Here is a 23,827-nt window from a genome sequence, read left to right as displayed (position 1 = left end):
ATCAAAAGACAATTCCTCCCAAATCCTGATCCTCATGGTAGCAGTGAAATGTAAGTTTTAGGAATTAGTAACCAGCATTGAACATAGAATACAAACAGCTTAGGCCATAACCAGTGCTAATCCAGGTTGAAAGGTAAAGGAAAGATCAACAAAAGATGAATAGAGGGTAAGGAAGGCCAAGGATCTGTGCTGCCTAAAGCCTACTTATCTCATTTTAAACATTTACCTGAAAAATCAGGTTTACAAGGATGAAAATGGCAGTTCTCTAAGAGGTGATGGTTTTAAATGGATGGGTCTAGATCTAGAAAAAGAAGATTGTCTTTTGGGAAAGGGTTATACTATCCTCTGTACTGCTCCAAGCTTGATCACACCAGTAGAGTTCATGAAGGCAAATAAACTGGCAGTGATCAGGATCAACTGTTACAGAGGACTTTAAAAGTAGTTCCCGTGGCAGAAAATCTTTGCCGTGTGCTTGAATTAATTTGTACTTTAAAAATCAACCTCTCTAGTTGATGTTTCCTAAGCCTATTCAGAAATGGACCCTCAAGTCTAAGTTTAGACCACCTTTCAAAACTGAAGTTGAGAAAATCATCCTTTCAGATGTCATTTAGGATGTAGCCCATTACATAATTCATGCTGTAAGAACTATATCCTAAATTTTGGTCTGATAGCCAAAACCAGACACTCCCACCAAAAGCTGTTAGAGTTTTAATATCCTGGTTGACTACTCTAAATTTGTTTGGCATATCACCTTATAAACACAATTTTTTATTTGTCTTCCCATACAAGAAACTGGAACTATGTCCCACTTTTACCTAAACATGAAGCAGGTAGATTCAGTCTATTAAATGTCTTCTAACTGGGGGGTGGAAAGAAGAACTAGTCCAAGACTGAACTAGGCACTGGGTAGTTCTGAATAGGTGTTGTTCTTGCACACAAAGAACTTACACACTTCAAAAGGGAAATACATGTACAGAACATTTAATATAATATTTGTGCTGTATGTGTTGTATGTGATATATTAATAGAAATGTACAAAGGAGTATATGGGAGAAAATAGGGAAGAACACTAACTTCCCTGGGCATCAGAGCCTTCACAGAGGAGAGTCTTGAAGGATGAATAGTAATTCACCAGGAAAGAGGGAAGGAAAGAAAGCAGATGCACAGTGCATAGTTAATTTAAATTAGAGAATTGGATCTTACACCATCAAGTACTTGTCTCTGAGGGAGTGATGAAATGGGATAAAATATTTTTACTTTCCCATTTTCCCTCCTTTTTTAAAAAATTTTTATATTTCCGGTAATCAATATAAATCACCAATACCATTATTAGAAAGTTGTGTAATGGCTTCCTAACGAATTTCAGAATGATGAATAAAGTCTTTAGAAAATAATAAAACATGTTTGCAATTATTTTTCTAGGGATTTAGGAAGTAATGAGATTGAAAGTCTTCCACAACATGTGTTTAAGGATCTGAAGGAACTCTCAATATTGTAAGACTGATATTAATTTTTCTACTTTATTTCTTTTATATAACTAATTTTTCATTGTGATTCTTCTTCTCTTTTCCTCTTTCTGTAACCTTCCTCCTCCCAGAGGTACCCCCATCCCCCACTTAACTAATGGTCTAATCTAGAATAAATTTCTTAAAATAAAACTTACCCTGAGAAGCTCCCTTTAATCAATGATTCTTGTTTCAAGACGTTGTTTCTCAAAGGTTCTGTTAAGTTCTCCTTTAAATTCATCTGTATTGTTACTCTGATCTAAAGCTCTTTGTCCCTACCTATTGACTTTTACTTTTCATTTCATGCCTCTCAAAGAGCTAATACAGGGAAGTGGACTTGGCTCAATGGATAGGGCATCTGCCTACCACATGGGAGGTCCCTGGTCCAAACCCCGGGCCTCCTTGACCCGTGTGGAACTGGCCCATGCGCAGTGCTGATGCGCACAAGGAGTGCCCTGCCACGCAGGGGTGTCCCCCGCATAGGGGAGCCCCATGTACAAGGAGTGCACCCCTTAAGGAGAGCTGCCCAGCGCAAAAGAAAGTTCAGTCTGCCCAAGAATGGCACCGCACACATGGAGAGCTGATACAACAAGACGTCACAACAAAGGGAAATGCAAGATTCCTGGTGCCACTGATAAGGATAGAAGCGGTCACAGAAGAGCACGCAGCGAATGGACACAGAGAGCAGACAACTGGGGGTTGGGGATGAGGAGAGAAATAAATAAATCCTTTTTAAAAAAAGAGCTAATACAATATGTCACTCTTTGTTATAAGATGTATTGTAATAAGTATTAGGTGTGAGTCCACTGATTCAGATTTAGCCAAGTAAGATTCTTTTTATTTTGTTTAAACCACACTTGAGTCTAGGCAAAATGTGAGCTGGATGTGGTTTCTCTCTAGGTGCCCTGCCACTTCTTCAGTGGAAACCCTTCTTGACAACTACCTGCATACTCATGCTTCCTTAGCTCTCTATTACTAATACAATCATACTTATTAAAATCAGGCATTGTTCTAAGTGCTTTACCTCTATTAACTCATTTAAATGTCCAATTAACCCTTTGAGACAGATATTATTACTGTACTTTTTTGTAAATTTTTAGAAGTAACCCAAAGTCAACAGCTATATTTTCTCTTTACTCAAGAATTTCTAGCAATGACTTATTACTGCCCTTTTTTTCTTTTTGGACAGGAATCTTTCTTATAACCCAATCCAGAAAATTCAAGCAAACCAATTTGATTATCTTGTCAAACTCAAGTCTCTGTACGTATACACCTCGGGTTTTGTGATGAAATTATAAAATACTAATAGCTTATATTTTTATAGCATCTTTCAGATCAGAAGCTTTCTTCCCAGAATATTAGCTAAGCCCCATAAAATTGTGTGAGTGCTTGCTTGACTATAAGAAAAAACAGCTATTAGTTGTATCTTATGTTATCTTATATTTTTGTAAACTAATTATTATATAATGATGACTCATTTTATAATTTTTTCTAAATCACCAGGAGCTTACATGCATAGTTTGCTTTGACTCTCTGAAGGAATCTATGCATATTCATATCTCTGTCAGCACTAGGTATCTGAGGTGATCATAGCCATCCTTACCCCAAGATGGAATCTTCTAGATTATATGAATCATTACTTCCACCACTGGAAAATAGTAAATAAAAGAACAAAAGTTCTGTTAGAGTCTAAGAATTGCCTTAAATAAATGATTCACTTCATTCAAGTTAAGTGTTCCCTCAGTAAAATATTATAAGAAAAAAAAGTATTGTTTTTAATTAGAAATGTTTTAAAGATGTAAAACCCCTCTGCATTATAATATTGTCCAAAAGATAATGCCTTTTCATCTATTTCACAAATATTTATTTATAGTTATTCATAGTTACTGAGTACTAAGCATTGTTCCATGATCTCTGAGGATCCAAAAATATCAAATAGAGGAGACATGTATAAAAGAATTAAAAAGAGGTGGCCTTGGGCAGTACCAAGGGTAGGTTGAGTGTGAACACTTTGTTCACAATAAGTGTTAACTAAAAGTTTCATAAAAACTCTATTATACCATATTTAACATGCATGCTCTGTTTTGTGTATTAATTTGATATTTTTAGCAGCCTGGAAGGAATTGAAATTTCAAATATTCAACAAAAGATGTTTAGACCTCTTAGGAATCTCTCCCACATGTAAGTAGATGCTTTCCTTGTTCTTCACCTTGATTTTAACCTGTTTGATGTTTTCACATTGTCTTGTTTTCTATAGGCTGCTGATGCAAGATACCAGAAATGGGTTGGCTTTTATAATGGGAATTTTATTAATGGTAAAAGCTTACAGTTCCAAGGCTGTGAAATGTCCAAATCAGGGTATCAGCAGAGATGCTTTCTCACCAAGGTCAGCTACTGATGATCCTAGGGTCCTGCCTGGTGGCGAAGCAAGATGGCTGCCAATCTCTGCGAAGGTCCCTTGCCTTCCCACCAGAATCTACCATCTCCTGGAGCTCAGCTATGGGCAACCAGACGTAGGACTTATCTCTTTCAGGGGCCTCCTCTCTCAGTCTTGGCTGCTCCACTTTCTTCCTAAATTCAGCTGTGGGCTGTCAGGCAGACAGGTCATCTCTTCAGCCTTGGGCTGCTCCATGGGCAAAACCATTTGGAGGCTTCATGCTTAAGCTCTGTCTGCTAGTGATCCTCAAGCCCTCTCTTACATGGCAGCTTCGTTTCTCTGTGTGTCTCTCTTTGTCTCCATTTATATCAGACCCAGGAAGACGGCAGAGACCCAAGCTGGCTCACACCTCACTGACGTGGTCCAATCAAAAATCCTAAATCAGTTTTATCAAGTAATTTAATCGTGGTCCCCTTAACTGAATTTAATGCTATCAAAAGTTCCCACACCCACAGGAATGGATTAGTTTAAGAACATAATCTTTTTCTGAGAGTCACAAAATTTAAACTGTCACACACGTGTATTGCTATAATAATGCCTATCCAATGCATCTAATCTATTAATATTTTCTAATTTGCCTACATAATAATTAACTCTTAAAACTTTTATGTTTGGACAAGGTGATTTTGAATTTTCCATGGTCTTGTAGAACCTCATAAGTGATATTTTTTAATGTGAAGGAACATGAGTGTGGAGAGAATCCACTATGTTCTGTGAAGAGTTCTGCTCAGCTCTGATACCATTCACAGTTATATTTGCCTAGTAAGCTAGTAATTTGTACACATGGTACAAGTGCTGCTAGATGAAGGTGTAGGAATTTACATATGCAAAATAAAAGTTATAAATAAGTAGTTGCTGTAAATGGAGGAAGGTAGAAAGAGATCCTGCTCAGTGAAAATTGCCCTAATGTCAGGGGACTGTATGACTGGATCAAGTGTACATGGATGAAATCGTAAGCTTTGAAAAGTCTTTATTCAAACAGTGTGTCCAATTGTACCGTTGATTACATGTCTTAAAAACAGGAGATAAAGTCCAATTGATCTTGCTTAGAACTCTTACCTACTCTACCTGGGAAGCCCCTCCACTGAAGGTCCTACCATGACTTCTCTCAAAGTGCAGAAATGATTCCCTCAAAGGAAATCAGAATGTTTATTACCAAAAAAGGTAACTGCATGCTGGGTAGGCAAACCAACAAACCAGTATTCATTATAATTTTGTTGATGGAAGCAGAACTTCAGCCTAAGACACATGAAACAAACTGAAATAACAAACACCTCTCCTTCTTTCTCCTATTCTGCTTTCCTTCAGTAGCTCAGAGAGAAAATGGTGAGCAAGGATTGGAATATGAAAGGATGGAAATATCAGCAATTGAACTTGAATTTGATAGAATAATATACTGTCATAATCAAAGCCTTTATTATTATATTTATTATATTATATATATTATTATTATTATAGCATAACTTTTTTTCACCAGAGCACATGTGTTTAAAGGCAAATAGAGGGAAGCAGATTTGCCTCAACTGTTAGAGCATCCACCTACCATATGGGAGGTTCAGGGTTCAAACCCAGGGCCTCCTGATTGGTGTGGTGGAGCTGGCCCACGCGCAGTGCTGATGCGCGCAAGGAGTGCAGTGCCACACAGGGGTTTCCCCTGCGTAGGGGAACCCCACACACAAGGAGTGTGCCCCATAAGGAGAGCCACCCCACACGAAAAAAGTGCAGCCTGCCCAGGAGTGGCGACACACACATGGAGAGCTGACGTAGCAAAATGACGCAATAAAAAAGAGACACAGATTCCTGGTGCCCCTGACAAAGACTACAAGCAGACACAGAACACACAGCAAATGGACACAGAGAGCAGACAACTGGGGGGAGGGGGAGAGAAATAAATAAAAAATGAACTTTTAAAAAAATAAAATAAATAAATAAATTGAATCCCAGTTTCTGCATTTACTAGAAAACATCCTAACAAATTAGGATTTGACTTCTTTGAAGTTTCATCTCCTACTATGGTGATACTAATACCTGCTTCATGGTACTGATGTGAGAACTCATTCCTATTGCCTAGAAGACTCCCAATAAATGATGTAGCACAGTAATTATTTGTTATCCAGGTGGTGTTTTTATCAACAAGGGTGTTTTTATGAAAGCACTCATTCAACAAAGATTTATTAAACACATATTATGTACCAAAATCTAGTCTGAGACATAGGCATGTTAGTAAGTAGTTACATATAACTTCTATAATGGGAAAGCCATGGAAGCACTGAGGAGAAAACACTTAATTCTCTCTTCCCCAGAAAGCTAAAAAGCAAGATCAGTTGCAGCAAAAATAGCAGCTATGTAACAGTGCATTTATATATACTAAATACTAAAAGCCCAATGAAATTTTCCTTGAGTGGATGAATTCACTTGATCACATCCCTACAGTTTATTAATATTCTAAGACATGTCTGACACTTGCATATTCATTATACCAATTTGCAGCTCTCACATCAGTCTTTTACAGTGAAATAAGTCAATGAGAATTAAACTTAAATTTAAAGCCTCAATATCCCTAATGTTTTGCCATCTTTTGTGTCTTAGTTTAAGATGTTTTCTTTCTACCAAAACAATGTAGAAAATAAATGTTAGTGTGGTGACATCAAATTAACTTAAAATCTTATTTTACCTTCTCTTTTTACACCAGATATTTTAAGAAATTTCAGTACTGTGGCTATGCGCCTCATGTTCGCAGCTGTAAACCCAACACTGATGGAATTTCATCTCTAGAGAATCTCTTGGCAAGCATTATTCAGAGAGTATTTGTCTGGATTGTATCTGCACTTACATGCTGTGGAAACGTCTTTGTCATTTGTATGCGACCTTATCTCAGGTCTGAGAATAAGCTACATGCCATGTCAATCATTTCTCTCTGCTGTGAGTATTTCCCAGTTAAAAAGGAATTATAGTTTTAAAATGTACAAAAGAATTGCCAGTAGAAAATATTGAGTTATAGAATTATTGGGTTTTAAATTTATTTTTATGTATATGTCATTTCCACATCTTTTACAATGAAAATAGAATTATTTTAGTGATGGAAAAAACTTTTTTTTAAAAAGTAATTCAAAAAAATAAAAAGTAATTCAGTCACTTTACACAGATAAATGAATCTTTCACTCACTAGTTTTCTCTCATAGTGGCTCTGATGGCATAACATTTTATTAAAGCACCTAAATCTTTTTTTAATTAGTTTATTAAAGTATATCACTCATACCTAAACATACATAAACAATAAGTGTATAATAATAGCTGTGAACTTACAAAACAAACATATATAACATTATAAAGGACTCTCATTACTCACCTTACCACCAATAACTTGCATTATTGTTAAACCCTTTTAACTAATAATTAAAGAGCATTGTCAAAATATTACTACTAACCAAAGTATTTTTCACCCAACCCACCCTATTATTATCTTTGTATCATTTATATATGAACATACATAAACAATTAAGTGTATAGTAAAAGTGAACTTACAAAGCAAACATGCATAACATCATTCAGGGGTCCCATACATCAACCCTCCACCAACACCTTGCATTGTTGTGAGATGTTTGTTACAAATTATGAAAGAACACTGTCAAAATCTTACTACTAATCATAGTCCTTATCTTACATTTGGTGTGTTTTTCCCCCAACCTACCCTATTACTATTTTTTAAATATATTTTTAATGACAGAAGTTGTAAACTTATAAAACAATCATGTACATGTGCAGAATTCCCAAACAACACCCCTCTGTCATCACACCACACTGTGGTGGAAGATTTGCTACAGATAAGATATCATCTGATTGTTACCATGTCCATAGTGTACATTTGGCTCACATTTTCTGTACTGCCTCATTATCAACACAGTACATCTTTGGCATAAATGCAAGAATATTATATTATTACTACTAACCACAGTTCGTAAGTCCCTCTAGCTGTATTTTTCCCATGCTTCTTCACATTCCCAACACCCTGTGGTAGTGATATACATTTGCTCTAGCTCACAAAGGACACTCTTACATCTGTACCAGCAACCACAATTTTATCCACCTCTTGGTTTACTGTGCTATGCAGTTCCTAGATTATTCTCTAGCATTCTGTCAGTGGGCATTTATATACCTAGACTACCATTTTCAGCCACATCCCCATTTATAAACTAGCTGTTACTCACTGTGTGTTACCATCCACTCTATACATTTCCACACTTTTACAGTAAAGCTAATTAAAACTTCTACATACATTAAACATCAATAGTCCACTCAGTCCTCCTCTTATCTCCTTTAAGAATCCACCACCTACCACCAGGTCTTGAAGATATTTTCCTAGAAACTTCTAGAAGTTTTATGGTTTAAGTTTCTAGGAAACTTCTAGAAGTTTTATGGTTCTTGCTTTTATTTTCAGGCTTTTTATCCATTTTGAGTTAATTTTTGGATAAGGTGTGAGATAGGGGTCCTCTTTCCTTCTTTTGGCTGTGGATATCCAATTCTTTCAGCACCATTTGTTGAATGGATTGTTCTGCCCGAGCTATGTGAGCTTACAGGCTAGTCAAAAATCACCTTACCATACTTGTGAGGGTCTGTTTCTAAACCATAAATTTAGTTCCATTGGTCTATAGTGTCTGTCTTTAGGCCAGTACCATGCTGCTTTTACCACTATAGCTAGGCAACATGATTTAAAGTCTGGAGAGGAGAGTTCGCTTTTCCTTTCTATTAGGCTTCCGGCCATTCAGAACACCCCACCCCTCCAAATAAACCTGATGTTAGCATTTTCAATTTTTTCTTTAATACACTAAATCCATACATCAATCTGAGCAGAACGACATTTGAACGACATCTAGTCTTCCAATCCACAAGCATGGAACACCTCCTCAGCTATCTAGGGCCTTCCTGATTTCTTCCAACACTGAGTTGAGGTTCTCTGAATACAAATGCTTCACATCATTGGTAAAGTTTATTCTTGAGTTTTTTCTGTCATATTTTATTTTCACCACTCTTTTGACACTTTTAGTTACTTACATTAATATAATCTTCATTTCTATAATCAATTAGTTGTAACTTGCACTCCACTCGGACCAGCCAATCTTCATTTTTAGACTCTATTCAGGTCTCTCCTATCTTTTCTTTTCAGACTCTAGTACACCCTTTAGTATTTCCTGAAAATCTGGTCTCTTGCTTAGAAATTCTCTCTCTGTTTATCTATAAATATTCTAATCTTGCCATCATTTTTGAAAGACCATCTTGCTGGATATAAAATTCTTGGTTGAAAGTTTTTCTCTCATAGTATCTAAAATATATCAGACTACAGTCTTCTTGCCTCTGTGGTTTCTGGTAGGAAATTGGCACTTAATCTTATTGGTTATCCCTTATATATTATGCATTGCTTCTCTCTTGCTGCTCTCAGAATTGTCTTTGTCTTTGGCATTTGACATTCTGATTAGTATGTGTCTTGGAGTTGGTCTATTTGGATTTTTTCGGATGGGAGTACGTTGTGCTTCTTGGACATCGGTATCTATGTGCTTCAGTTGGGTTGGGAAATTGTCTACCATTATTTCTTCAAATATTCCTTCTGCTCCTTTTCCCTTCTCTTCTCCTTCTGGGACACCCATGACACATATGTTTGCATGCTTTTGCTGCCATTTAGTTCCCTGAGACCTTGTTCAATTTTTTCCATTCTTTTCTTCATCTGTTCTTTTCTATGTTCACTTTCAGAAGCCATTTCTTCAAGCTCACCAATCCTTTCTTCTTCTTCCTCAAATCTGCTATTATATGATTCCAGTGTTTTTTATTTCATTGATTGCACCTTTCATTCCCATAAGATCTGCTATTTTTCTATGTATGCTTTCACATTCTTTGTTGTGCTTATCCAGTTTCTTCTTAATATCCTTAGTCTCTTTAGCCATCTCATTGAATTTATTAAGGAGATTTGTTTGAACATCTATGATTAGTTGTCTCAACTCCTTTATATCATCTGGAGGCTTATCTTGTTCCTTTAACTGGGCCAAAGCTTCCTGTTTCTTGGTGTGGATTGTAATTTTTCATTGGTGTCTTTGCATCTGGCTTACTAGAGTATTTATTCTGGGTACAGTTTTTCTCTTTAGTTTAGGGCTGCCTGCCCTTTCTCCCTTACTAGTTGTGTAGTAGGAGCCAAGCATGTAGTTAGTGCTGTAAGCTGTGGAGGCTCACGCTGCCTCATTACACCAGGGACCAATGAAGCTTCTTCCAACTTTCTCCTTTACCAGGGGTAGGAACAGAGTCACAGCTGTGTGGAATAATCCAAGTGTAGGCCTAGACTGTAGTTGCCCAGAGAGACTGATGATGCTTCATGCCCCTTTCTCCCCTGCCTGGGTTGGGGGTGGAGCTGCAGGTGTTGGCAGCAATCTATGCAGTGCTGGTCCAAGATGACCGCAGTTGCCCTGGTAGAGTACTGATTTCAGTCTGTGCCAGCCAAAGTGAGCTGCAGCTACCTGGATAGGCTGGTGCAGCACTCGCCAGCCTCCTCCCTGCCAGAGGTGGGGTTGAAGCCTAGGCTAGGGCTACAGGCCAATCTGGGTGAAAGAAACTGGTTCCTACCATCACTGTGATTTTCCTTCAGCCTGGCTTCCCTTCAGGCTGGGGGTGGAGTCAAAATGGCGACCACTGGCCTCTTTCTGACTTGGGTAATTCATACCCCAGCTGTTCCCCGGGTTATACCTTAGCTAGCCAAGTCTACCTATCAGTAGCAGAAATGGACAGCCAACCGTCTTCTCCTCCCCTGTTTTTGGGAAATGGAGCTTCCAATTCCAGCCACAGAATAACTCCTGGGGTGGCTCATGCCGCCAGAGTAGGATAATCACTGGCCTCCATGGCTTAGCTGGTAATTTCCCAGAGAGGCTGTGACAGGTCCCCGCAGCTTTTCCTGCTGGAGGTGGCACTGGGGCCTAGGCTGGAGCTGCAATCTGACCTGGATGGATAGAAGCCGGTCCCCACCCGCACTGGGATTTTCAGTCCACCCTGCTTCCCCTTGTGCCAGGCATGGAGTTAAGATGGTGTCTAACAGTCTCTTTCTGACTTGGACAGGTTCAAACTTCAGCTGTTCTCAGGATTATACTTAACCTCGCTGAATTTACTCATCAGTAGCTGAAGTTGGTGCCCAACTGTCTCTTCCTCCCTCGTTTTGGGGAAGTGGAGCTTTCAATTCCAGCTATGGAACAGCTCCCGAGGCACCTTGTGCCTCCAGTGGAGGATGGGCACCGGCCTCCATGGCGTGAAGCGCTCTATTTACAAGTCTTCTCTGCAGATAGGCAGCCTCCTCCTTTCATTTCTTCAAGGATGTTGCAGGATGATCTTCTGGTCTCCTCGAGTCCCCAAACAGGTGCTTCAGCTAGCTCCAGAGAGCTCTGGGTGTTTACTAACTGCCCTGTAGCAGGAGTTGACTCTAGGAGCTCCTTACCCCGCTGCCATCTTGCTGGTTAATTAGAATAAAATTGCAACTTTTTCTGGTCAAATTTTGACTAGTACTGTATTCACTGATTTTGTTTGCATGACCAGTTCATAGATATCAACCTAATATCTAGTTGATTTTCTGGTCTCCGAGTTGCTAGAATATTTTCCATTCATAATTTGAAATCTTTAAATAGAAAGAAAATGTTTGAAGTACAATTACATCTTTTAAAATTTTTTTTGATATGTGATTGCAAGGTATTGTTTAGGTGTGTTAAAGGAAAATAAGCAAGAAACCAATCCTCAGGGAATTTACAGTCTGGGTCAAATGGCCTAGAATTATCCATACTCCACCAAGTGAGTAAAGCATAAACCTACCATGTTCTATATTTTCATTTGTGCTGTCCCATGTCTTACCCCCACCTTCATCCAAAGTCCAATGTTAATTTCTTTTTTTTGACTGAAAGCTATGTAAGAAACAGAACTCAAAATTGTTTACCATTCTGTATCATTAGCTATATAAGTTTGAGCAAGTTCAGTTTACCTGGTAAAGGCCAAAATATATCATCAGCATTTAGGAATTAAGGTCAGGCTTATGATTTATACAGTGATATAATTTTAGGGACTTTGGGTAGGATTCTTGTGCTGTCCAAAAATCTCACCCACCCTCTGATTATGTTATGTTTGCTTAAAAAGCAAATACACCAGGTAGTGTATCACACTGATAGCTGATTCTTTGGGGTTGAGGGCCTAAAAAGGGACAGAGAAATATGTCAAAGTGGGAAAAGAGAATCAGAGAATCACTTGGGCCAGCTCTTGGTAAATAAAAATTGTACTGACTGCAAAATTATACTGACTGCAAAATACTTCATAAGTTTTTGTATATTCTAAAGTATAGACCTAAAAGCTGTGCTCATTGTTCTATCATAGCAACTTCTGAATTACTTTCTATGAGATTTTGGGCAATGTCCTTAGTTTGTTGAGCTGGGAAAATTTCAATGGAAGAACTTAACTAAATAATGACATCCCATCTAGGTCCCTAACTGAATGTTCAGCATAAGTGCATTTTACTCATTTATTCAAACACTTCTGTTGAGACTAAAATGGAAAACAAAACAGACAAGATCCCTGCTCTCACAGACCTGCACTTTAGAGGAAAATAGACATTAAACAAATGATCACATCATTAACTGTAGAGGATGCTTATTGAAGAAAGTCAAGCAATAGGGCCTCACTCATAAATGAATGAATTCACCACCACCCAAAAAAATAGAAGAAACTTGGCTATTTTTTTTTGCTAATATTAAAACTTTACTGCCTATTGATAATTCCATTATACCTATTTATTTTTCTAAATTTGTTAAACTTACTGATTCCTACAGGTGCTGACTGCCTAATGGGAATATATTTATTTGTGATTGGAGCCTTTGACCTAAAGTTTCGTGGAGAATACAATAAGCACGCACAACTATGGATGGAGAGTACTCATTGTCAGTTCTTGGGATCTTTAGCCATTCTCTCCACAGAAGTATCAGTTTTACTTTTAACATTTCTGACACTGGAAAAATATATCTGCATTGTATATCCTTTTAGATGTTTAAGACCTGGAAAATGCAGAACCATTACAGTTCTGATTCTCATTTGGATTTTTGGGTTTATAGTGGCTTTTATTCCATTCAGCAATAAGGAATTTTTCAAGAACTATTATGGCACCAATGGAGTATGTTTTCCTCTTCATTCAGAAGATACAGAAAGCATGGGAGCCCAGATTTATTCAGTGGCCATTTTTCTTGGTAAGAAACTCTATTATCAGTCCTTTCATTCAAAAAGTAGAACAACTCACTATATGAACCCCATTATATCTTAAAGTTCACAAATTTTTATTTTACATATTCTTCTAACCATTATTTCTTGTGAAAAAGTGAGGGTGGATTCTATAAGAATCCCTAGAGGGATTTTTCCCCAATTACCCCATTGATCATCTAAATTCCAATTTGATACAGCTTAATAAAAGGGAAGACACTAAGCACTTGTATTTTATGAATTGACCTTAATAATGATAAGCAGGGGAGCAGATGTAGCTTAGTGGTTGAGGACCTGCTTCCCATGTATGAGGTCCATGGTTCAATCCCTGGTACCTCCTAAAAAAATGAAAAATAAAAAAATTTCAGTAAAGAAAGCAAAATATCTTTTAGCTTTTTGCCTCTATAATCTGAACATAATGGTATTTATTTTTTCAAAAAACACTTTTCAAAAAAAGTGTCTGGAGAGTAGATATGCAAATGCTTTGAACCAGCAATGTAAAAATATACTCGAAGTATAACACCAAATAATTAAAATATGGAAGAAAAACATCCCTAATACTAGAGAGTTTAATAAGCCTAGGATATTCATTGAATTACTATAATTTCATTTTAATATTCCACATTAAAATTAAATATTTCATCAATCATAGTAACAATAATTCAACTCAAGGAAATTTCATGAGTTCTGTGTACCATTTCGTTCTGAAGAACAAAAACGCATGTTAGGGTCTATCTTCTCTTTAAGAAGAACACCAAAGAACATGTACTTTTCTTGTTGTTGGAGGGAATGTTCATGTACATTAATAATATTCCTTGTCTTCTAAATAGGTATTAACTTGGCAGCATTTATCATTATAGTTTTTTCCTATGGAAGCATGTTTTACAGTATTCATCAAAGCACCATTACAGCAACTGAAATACAGAAAAAAGTTAAAAAAGAGATGATCCTTGCCAAACGTTTTTTCTTTATTGTATTTACTGATGCATTATGCTGGATACCCATTTTTGCACTGAAATTTCTTTCACTGCTTCAGGTAGAAATACCAGGTACAATCTGTTTTCTCTCTGTAAAGAAGTAATAAATCTGTTTTGTGGTATTCCTCTAGGAAATAAGATACTGAGCACTAATTCATATCAAAAATTATTAGTCAGATTTATATATTTGTTCTTCAGGCTCTGTTCATGAATAAAAAGTTTATTGGGAACAAACTGTTCAGTTCTTTCCATAAATTTCTAATAACACAGTTACTATTGGAACAAAGGAACAATGACCAAAATAAATTACACAAAAATTGTTGAAACTCTGATTTCTCCATGGTAAGGATGACCAGGAAGGAAAACAGTTCTAAACAATTATCAAATAATTATTCATTTTGTTTCAGAATATAAGTAATTAATTTTGGTAGGAGATATATTTGTATATTTTTTGCGTCTATAGACACTAAGTGATTACCAATTTAGAGAGCATTACCCCAGGATGTGAGAGTTTATGAAGAAAGCACTCTTGGTATTGAAAAATAATGTGTAGATAACCAAATAACTTTATATATAATATAATATATAGTCACAATTTTAAAATTTATAAACACATAATTTTAAGTTTTTATTCCTTATTTGGTGGTTATAGTATTTTTTACATTTTATGGGTAACAATAATAGGTCAGATTGCACAAAATAAATTCTAATAAAAATCTGTGTTTGGTAGTTGCATGCATAGTAAAATGATTTTTAAGCTGTTGGTCAAAGGTGTTTTACTGAAATATCTGGACAAAAGCCTAAATATGCATACCTATTTTTAAAATAAAATAAATAGCAGAAAAGAAATCTATTAAAGACAAGTCTGAGAAATACTATATGTATTATCTAGTAATGAAACTGTTTGAAAAAAACTTATGATTTACATACTAAACAATATTGTCTTTCCAAAAATGGAATCATGTCACAACAATATGTAATCACTTTGTGGAAAACATTTCTTCCTAATGGAGTACATTTGCTGATGGATTCAAGTAAAGCTACTTAGCAAAGAACCCTGTTCTTTTGCCATACCAGCACTACTCTCAAACACTGGTACTCCAGAAAGACATCTTGAAAACACTTTGCAAGACTTTGCAAGTAAGACAAAAAGGGAGTGGATTAAAAAAACAAGGAAAGGAATTTTTACGCCTTGTAATCTAGGACATATATCAATGCTAAAACTATTTCATTTTTTTTTCAGGTACCATAAGCTCTTGGGTAGTGATTTTTATTCTGCCTATCAACAGTGCTTTGAACCCAATTCTCTACACTCTGACCACGAGACCGTTCAAAGAAATGGTCCATCAGGTTTGGTATAACTATAGACAAAGAAGGTCTATTGACAGCAAAGGTAGTCAGAAAACATATGCTCCATCTTTCATCTGGGTGGAAATGTGGCCACTGCAAGAGATGCCTCCTAAGATAATGAAGCCGGCTCTTTCCACAGACCCCTGTGAAATGTCACTAATTTCTCCATCAGCTAGACTCAATTCCTACCCGTAACTGACTTGAAAGTCAGCTCTTCACAAGAAAAACTGTGGGGTGCTTCAAAATGGACTCACTGGCATGAAATAAATAATTTATAATGTAGCTAAGATCAGTTTGCTTACAAGATTGATATTAGGGAAAATTAAAAGTGACTGATGCCCATAAAAAGGGAAATATACTGATAATGTGTATATACCAGTACATGTTTTGCATAGGAAATTACAAGAAATCTACTTTTGAGAGATTCATTCATTCTTTTAACATGCATTTATTTTTGAGTACCCACTACGTGCATGGCATTGCAGTCAATTCCTGGAAGTAGACAGTAAAGAATCTTTTCAATTTGCAATGTAAAATTGTGTTTAATTAAAACAATACACAAATCCCATCTGCAGCTCCTAGTATTAAGATTTGTGTGCCATGCATATCAGCAAATGTAAGAATAATGGATAGTTTTAAATAAAGGTTTTTTAAAATGTACGTATAGAATACTTGATTTAATGGCATCAGAGGAAATGTCTGATTGTTCACAAAACACAGGAATTGTTTTAAGAAGTCATCTCATTTCTTCAAATCTCCATACACTTGAGAGCCAATACAACAGATTACTATTAAAAAAAAGATTCTTTATAGAAACTCTAAACAGCATTTCTGTCACTTCCTGCCCAATTGTCATTCTACTTTAAATCAGCACCACCATATGAGATCAGAATAGTAGAATACAAGTATTGCAAAGGAATGCATCAGAAAAACTAGGATAGATAGATCAATGGAATAGAATTGAGAGTCCAGAAATAAACTCTCAATTTGCAGATAATTGATTTTTGAAAAGGGTATCAAGACAATTAAATAGCAAAAGAACAGCCTTTTCAATATATGTTGGGATATTAGGATATTTACATGCAAAAGAATGGATTCAGATCTTTACCCCACACCATATACAAAAATTAACTCAAAGTAGATCAATGACTTAAACATAAGTGCTAAAATCATAAAACGCTTATGTGTATATGTATCTGGATTCTTAGCTAAGACACTGAAAACACAAGTATCAAAAAGAAAAAAATACACAAATGGGTATCATTAAAACTTTTTAAAATGTGGGCTCCAAAGAACATAATCAAGAAAGTAAAAAGACAACTACCAGAATGGGAGTAAAGCTTTGCAAATCATACCTGATAAGGGATTTGATTCTAAAGTATACAAAGAATTCTTATATCTAAGAATAAAAAGACAATAACCCAACTAAAAAATGAGAAAAAGATCTGACTAGACATTTTTCAAAGAAATTAGAGAAATGGCCAATAAGCACCAGAAAAGATATTTAACATTATTAGCCATCAGGAAAATGCAAATCAAAACCACAATGAGACACAACTTCATACACACTAGGATGACTGTAATAAAAAAGACAGATAACAGCTGTTGGCTATAATATAAAGAAACTGGGACCCTTCTACACTGTTTGTGGTAATGTAAAAGGGTGCAGCTGGTTTGGAAAAGTCTGGCATTTCCACAAAAAAGTTAAACATAGAACTACTGTATGTTCCAAATAGATAAATGGGACCTCCTCAAAGTTAAACACCTTTGTACTTCAAATGACTTTGTTAAGGTGAAAGGCAGCCAACTCAGTGGGAGAAAATTTTCAGAAACCACATATCCAATAAAGATTTGATTTCCATGTTATATAAAGAAGAAAAAAAATACAGAAAACTACAAGTGCTGGAGAGGATGTGGAGAAATAGGAATACTCCTTCACTATTGGTGGGAATATAAAATAGTGCAATCTCTGTGGAAGAGAGTTTGGCAGTTCCTCAGGAAGCTAAATATAGAACTGCCATATGATCCAGCAATCCAACTAGGAATATATTCAGAACTGAAAGCAAGGGTGAGAACAGATATTTTCACACTGATGTTCATAGTGACATTACTCACAATTGCTGAAAGATGGAAACAACTTAAGGGCCCATCAACCAATGAATGGATAAACAAAATGTGGTATATATGTATAATGGAATATTACTCAGCTGTAAGAAGAAATGAACTTGGGATGCATGTGACAACATGGATAAACTTTGAGGTTTGAGGATATTGAAAGAAGCCAGACACAAAAGGATGACTATTGTATGGTCTCACTAATATGAACTGAATACAATGAGTAAACTGATGGAGTTAAACTATGGAGTATAGGTTAGTAGGAGACAGAATATGGGTTGAGAAGAGGAAACTGATGCTGAATGTTTAATAAGATTGATAGCAAATATGTAGAAATGGATAGTAGAGTTTTTGGTAAAACAATGTAATGACTATAACACTGCTGATTTATAAATGTGATTGTGGCTGAAAGGAGTAATCTGGAGAGGTTAATGTTAATTGAAAGACAGCAAGAAGATAATCTGGGGACTGTTGGAGGTAGATGAGAATTGTTTAGTAATATAAATATTATTAAGAATGTTTAATAAGAATGTTCCTCTATTACAAGGTGTTAAGAATATGGTGATACCTCGGAAAATACAACTAATGTAATTTATAGACGATAGTTAATTGTAATATCATATTGTTGTAGCAAAGGCAAAGGAGCATTTATCAATGCTAAAGATCAAAAACGAAGAACATGGGACTTTAGTTTTCTGAGAATGTAAATATGATCAAGCGTTTTTTTTTCCTTTTTTTCATTAATAAGGAGACTTTGATCAGGTCATTTGATGAGTTTGTGCTCATTTGTTCTCCTTTCGGAACACTGAGGAAAACAGTTGCATGTTTTGGGGGAATTGGATAGGGTAAATATATCTGGACAGGATTTTTTTAAGGTGATCCTTCCATGGTTTTTGAGCTGCCTTTTGTCTGTTATTTTTTTAAGCTGAAATAAAGTTTTAAATACATGTATACATATATATAAAGAATAAAATAGTCATGAAGATAAAACAGGTAAAATGTAATACTACAACAATCATGATCCTAACCTATGTTTAAGGGTCTACTTAGAAATGTAGTGAATTTACAAGACATACATCTGAAATTCCCACTTAGTATTTGTTTTAGTTTCCTAGGCTGCAGGTTTGGTTCTCCGTGCCTTCTAAAGAGAAGACAAGCAGTGAAACAGATGTGGTTCAATCAATTGGGCTTCTGTCTACCACATAGGAGGTCCAGAGTTCGATGCCCAGGGCCTCCTGGTGAGGGCAAGCTGGCCCTCGTGGAGTGCCAAACCACGCGGGAATGCTGCCCCACACAGGTGTACCGCCCTGCATGGCAATGCCACCCAACATGGGAAAGCCACGCCGCATAGGAGTGCCAACTGACATTGAGAGCTGGTGCAAGATGACAAAGTAAGAGACACAGGGGAGAGAAAATAAGATGTAGCACAACAGGGAGTTGAGGTGTCGCAAGAGAGTTATCGCCTCTCTCCAGGATCGGCTCCTGGAGCCACCTAATGAGAATACAAGCAGACACAGAACATAGCGAATGGACAGAGAGAGCAGACAACGGAGGGAATGGGGGGCAAGGGCGGGGAGAAAAAAAGTAAATCTTAAAAATAAAAAAAAGAGAAGACAAGCAGACAGAGCAGATAGCAAGTGCAAAACAACTGCAGGGGGGAGGGGATAAATAAAAATAAATCTTTAAAAAAAAAAAATGGATACGAAGAAAATATGGCCAATGCTAACATTTATTGATTACATCTGCACAATAAGAATACATGTTCTTTAAAATACTTTTCCCAGTATGTTTGAAATATTTGAAAGTTTAAAAAAATGAATAAAAAATGGAAATATTTTCAAAAAGTTCTGCACATTTTAAAAACTATTTTCAAGATATTTAAGAAAAATATTTTTCTAATATCAAAATCATCTTTGGTATAGAAATCACAAATATGTGTAATCTTTAACTTAAACTCATAGTTAAGAACTATGACCTAATACGCGAAATAAAACTTTTCTTTGCCTATATACATTTGTCCCCTTTCATAGCCCCATTATGGGACTTTAGAATATTATCTGTAAAAAGCTCCATAAATACAAAGAATTAAGGTGCCACATCAAAATGTTAGAGTTGTAATAGAGAATTATTTGGCTTAATCATTGATACATATGACACAAACTATAAAAAAAAAAAGCAATATATAAGGGAGAATTAAAAAAAAAACAACACTGTAGTGAACATGAAAACAATCACACTATTTAAATTTGGTGCATTAGAAACAAAAACTTATTATAACTGTTACATAAACAATTTTCAAAGTTCCAAACGCAACAACTCAGAACCCTAACTCAGACAAGGCACTTTTAGGACAGCAATAAAATATATATCAAATACAGGAAACATTAACTATAAAAGCAGGTAACCATAGAAAGAGAACTATATGCATTCTTTCCAGACAGGTTTTCGTTTTCTGAAGTAAAGGCTTTTTAAAAAAAGCATCATAAAAGGGCAAAATATATATTTTAAAAAGCAATCGTCAAAGTTCAAATTCCCATAAAAAAGGACTTTTCTTTAAAAGTAGAGAAAGAGTCTTCATGCTAAAAACAGGACAACATAGCTTTAATCATATTTGCCAGCTCCTATTCATTGTGTTGTTAGTCAACAAATTATTCCAGGTGCTGGAGAGACAGAGGTAATTAAAACCCAGTCATTAGCTCTACAGAACTTAGCCTAATGCAGCTGGGTCACCCACTGGCAGGCTTGGTCAAAGTTACATACTTTGGTTCATAAAATGTGACTAAACTACAGCATCCCTCAAACTCTGACATGCTTGAAATCTTTATGTAAATTGAATAATGGTCAACCTAGGTTAATACTTGCAGCACTGGAGCATTATTAATTATCTGATGAAATTAACTTCCGTACCAAAAATTTGTTATTATCAAAAATAACATCAGGATACTGCTTTCATAAAAGCCAAAACAAGAAAAATTTCATTCTGCATACACAGAACAACTAGAAAGAGATTATCCTATACATGTGTTACATGTGCAAATATACATGAGGGGAAGTGAATAATAGAAAAGTCATTATTTCTATGACTAATCATGCCAAATCAGTTGTCAGGTTTCAAAGAATCATAGCCTTCTTTCAGGAGGTCCCGCCATGTTTTAAGGAAACGTGCATTTTCTGTACATTTGAAGGCAAGCTCTTCCACTTGAGCTGAAACTGCAGATGTAGCTTCAAGAAGTTTGATTAGTGAAAAGGCTGCCTGAAGTGAAAAGGGGGGGAAAAAAACAAGTGCAAGTTTATTTTTAAAATTCTCATCTCATTTTATAAATAGTCTAAACATAGCTTAAAATCTTGAATCCCACACCCAAGATATTTTCTTCAAAAGTAAAAATTCTCTAAGTAAAACACAGACTCTTTCAGGGCACACAAGAAGTTTTGAAGAAATATGTTTGCTAGAAAAAGACCCATTATGTATGAGACATGACAAGTCTGTTTTCGTTTTTTTTTTTTAATTGAAAATACAAATGAATCTCACCAGGATGCCTTGAAACTCTGACATTAAGTACTAGAAGTAACTGACTGACTTCAACAGGAACAATCCTTACTAATATCTGGATTAAAAAAAGGCACTCACTGTCCCACTATTCTTACCTGTGAACATTTTAGAGCATGAGTACGTATAGACCAGGAAAAGACACTCAGCTCTGACAAATAACAAAATCGTAACACATGCTCAAATGCAGAAAATATCCAACTCTTCCTGGAAAACTTCTTAATCAAATATTTCCTTCACCTGTGACATAAAATAACACTGTTCCTAGATAACACTTCATTCTACAAATTTACTTGTACCCAGTCTTGTTCCAGCAAGGATAAAAACTGGATCAGCACTTCTTGGTCATCTTAAAAAAAAGAAAAAAAATTCTTGAGCAATGAGATAGTTCATTTCCCAGTTCCAAACTGCACAGGAGCGTGAATAATCGTTCTAAATTAGAAAACTCTCTCGGGAAGGGAACCTCCAGGCCCTAGACCAACGCAGGGGTCTTAAGAAGCGGTGCGTTAACTTGAATGGAAATTTTTTTAAAAAAGATTCTTGCGGGGACGTATTGGTGCGGGTGGGATATATAATACACGGTATAGTATGGACTTAGTAAAGGGTCCGTCATTTTCACCTGACTGGCAAAGGGGTCTGTGAAACAAAAAAGGCTAAGAACCCCTGGTGGAGGCAGTAACCCTCACTCCACGGGACGCACTCCGAGTCCGTCAACACCTGACCTCTGCGTGCTGGCGTGGGGGGAGGATGGAGCTAGTCTCCGGGAACTCGAGAATCCACATAAGCCACCCCGCAGAAAGTAGGTATGCATCCCAGCAATCACAGGAGTGCTGCACGAATCCGTTAAAGAAACCGATCGAGACAAAGGTTTCGCGCCTAACCCTCCAAGCCGAGTGGAGCGCAAAGCAGGCCTGAGGCAAACAAAAGCACTGCCAGCGGGCTGCGGGCGGATGGCCAGCCAGAAGAGCAGGACCAAAGCCCAGGAGAGCCATCAGCCAGATCTTCAAAACCAACACAATGAAAACTGCTCTCCGATGCGGGAGGAGAGGGCAGGCAGTGGCAGCACAAGGCGCTGCCGCTGAGCTACGTGGTTTTGTTACAGCGGATGATTGAAACCAGACCGCGAGGCATAAAGAAACTAGCGAGGACCGGAGGGGCGCGAGGAAGGCTAACTCCTCGACTCCCCAGCACTTATCTAAAGCGAAACCTCAAGGGTGCGGCGGGAGTCTGACCGCGGGCGCCCACCGCCTGCCCACACGCTCCAGGAGACGCGCCAGGGGCGCAGATCCCCCTCCCCCCCGGCCGGGCCGCAGTTCAGTCTCCCGAGAAGCGTCGAGGGCGCACGCGGACCGGGATCTGTGCGAGACACTCACATCTCCTATCTGCAGCTCCACTTCCTCCAGCGGGTCGACGGTTCTGCCGCTGCTCCTGCTCGGAACTGGCCAACCCAAACTCACCGGCGAGCCGGGGGAGGATGCTGAAGAGGCGTCTGAAGACGAAGGAGAGGAGAGAGGCGGTGGGGGTGGCGAAGAGGCTCGCACCTCCCCGGACTCGGCCATGGGCGAAGTCGGGGACCGAGTACGGCTGGGACGGCGGACTCAGGCCAGTACAGCCGAACCGACACCAACTGTCTTTCATCCGCTCGCGCCCAAAGCCCAGAAGCCCCGCCTCCTCCCGCCTGAAACCCCGCCTCCTCCTCTCGTGGGTCGCAGCCCCGGAAGAAGAAGAGGGTTCTCTTTTCGGGACAGCCAATCAGATGTCAGCCGATTCGCCTCGGTCTGCCCCCGGCTCTTGCGCAAGTCTCCCGTCAGGAGCTACAGCAGTGGACACAACTCCCAGGATGCCTACCGCGTCGCTACGCCTCCTGGGCCTTATATTGCTCGGGCGGGGCCCTATGGAATTAGCGGGCCCCGCCCCCAGGGGCCTCACTAGATGGGTGAGCCGGAAGCATAGAGCCATTGCAGAAGCCGAAACCCCAGGCTGCGTTGGGATATGGGGTTCGTTTCCTTTTCCTCGTTCCTACAAGACCCAGAAGCCTCTGCTGGCCATCGGGTCAACGCTTGGCGCCGGCGCAGAGTGAGAGAGAGGCGGGAACCCCGATAAGCGAGGCGGGTCGGACGGGCCCAGAGGCCAACTTCAGAAGAGGGCTTGGTGTTTCTTGAAAGTGATGGCGCCCCTCGCGGCCTAGAAGTCCACCGCCCGCGGCGAGCGACCTGCCGCTGTGTCCGACTGATAACTATTGAACATGTTGGTGCCGCTCGCTAAGCTGTCCTGCGGGGGTGAGCGGGTACTCCGGCTGGGATAAGGGGAGGAAGGTGGAGGAGTTATGGCGAAGGGAATAGTGCAACACCTGGGCGCTGCAGTCACCTCTCCCCTCCAGCCTCCTCCTAGTCTCAGATTAAATTAGGACGAAGGTCACGCTGTCAGTGCTTGTTGTTGGTGGATCCTAGATTCCTTCGCCTGAGCTCGCCCCAATTGGAAGAATTGACATCTAGGGCAAAGGTCATGAGCAGAAGAAGCTTAACTCAGCCCCCTGTGCACTCTTGAATTCAGTCTGCCTAAATTCTCGTACTAATCCTTATCCCAAATTTCAGATGTTATCTTTTGCTTTCTTGGAAATGGACATATATGCACTGTT

General features: G+C 38.1%; 3 protein-coding genes across 10 annotated transcripts in view; 2 read left to right on the top strand and 1 right to left on the bottom strand.

Annotated features, from left to right (window-relative positions):
• Positions 1-16,187, top strand: part of RXFP1 (relaxin family peptide receptor 1) — a 133,811-nt gene extending 117,624 nt beyond the window's left edge. For 4 of the 8 annotated variants that reach the window (XM_023586666.3, XM_023586669.3, XM_058277544.2 and 1 more), the window contains 7 exons: positions 1,423-1,494; positions 2,695-2,766; positions 3,615-3,686; positions 6,635-6,864; positions 12,780-13,190; positions 14,031-14,249; positions 15,421-16,187. In XM_023586666.3, coding sequence (XP_023442434.1) covers positions 1,423-1,494; positions 2,695-2,766; positions 3,615-3,686; positions 6,635-6,864; positions 12,780-13,190; positions 14,031-14,249; positions 15,421-15,722 — 1,378 coding nt within the window. In that variant the 3' untranslated portion in view covers positions 15,723-16,187. Of the gene's footprint in view, positions 1-1,422; positions 1,495-2,694; positions 2,767-3,614; positions 3,687-6,634; positions 6,865-12,779; positions 13,191-14,030; positions 15,318-15,420 lie in introns of all 8 variants that reach the window. The other 4 variants (XR_011648462.1, XR_011648464.1, XM_071214309.1 and 1 more) reach the window with 3 other exon arrangements.
• C1H4orf46 (chromosome 1 C4orf46 homolog) lies at positions 14,030-23,204 on the bottom strand. The gene is made up of 2 exons (XM_004450794.5): positions 22,563-23,204; positions 14,030-20,895 (listed from the first exon to the last, which is right to left on the bottom strand). The coding sequence occupies exons 1-2, from the start codon at positions 22,746-22,748 to the stop codon at positions 20,740-20,742; spliced, it is 342 nt and encodes a 113-aa protein (XP_004450851.1). The 5' UTR covers positions 22,749-23,204; the 3' UTR covers positions 14,030-20,739.
• ETFDH (electron transfer flavoprotein dehydrogenase) overlaps positions 23,111-23,827 on the top strand; it is a 34,519-nt gene continuing 33,802 nt past the window's right edge. The window contains exon 1 of the mRNA XM_004450797.5: positions 23,111-23,468. Within this exon, the coding sequence (XP_004450854.1) occupies positions 23,435-23,468 (34 nt within the window). The 5' untranslated portion in view covers positions 23,111-23,434. The remainder of the gene's footprint in view (positions 23,469-23,827) is intronic.

Source organism: Dasypus novemcinctus, chromosome 1 (assembly GCF_030445035.2).
Source record: "Dasypus novemcinctus isolate mDasNov1 chromosome 1, mDasNov1.1.hap2, whole genome shotgun sequence".
Classification (NCBI taxonomy): Eukaryota; Metazoa; Chordata; class Mammalia; order Cingulata; family Dasypodidae; genus Dasypus; species Dasypus novemcinctus.
Note: the sequence above shows the minus strand (reverse complement) of the source record. Positions and strands in the feature narration are given on the sequence as shown.

Bases quoted from the DNA above. Each gene is read 5' to 3' on its own strand.
- C1H4orf46 (XM_004450794.5), bottom strand. From the start codon at position 22,748: ATGGCCGAGTCCGGGGAGGTGCGAGCCTCTTCGCCACCCCCACCGCCT. The intron at 20,896-22,562 runs GTGAGTGTCTCG...TTTTCACTTCAG, and splicing joins TGGAGCTGCAGATAGGAGAT to GCAGCCTTTTCACTAATCAA.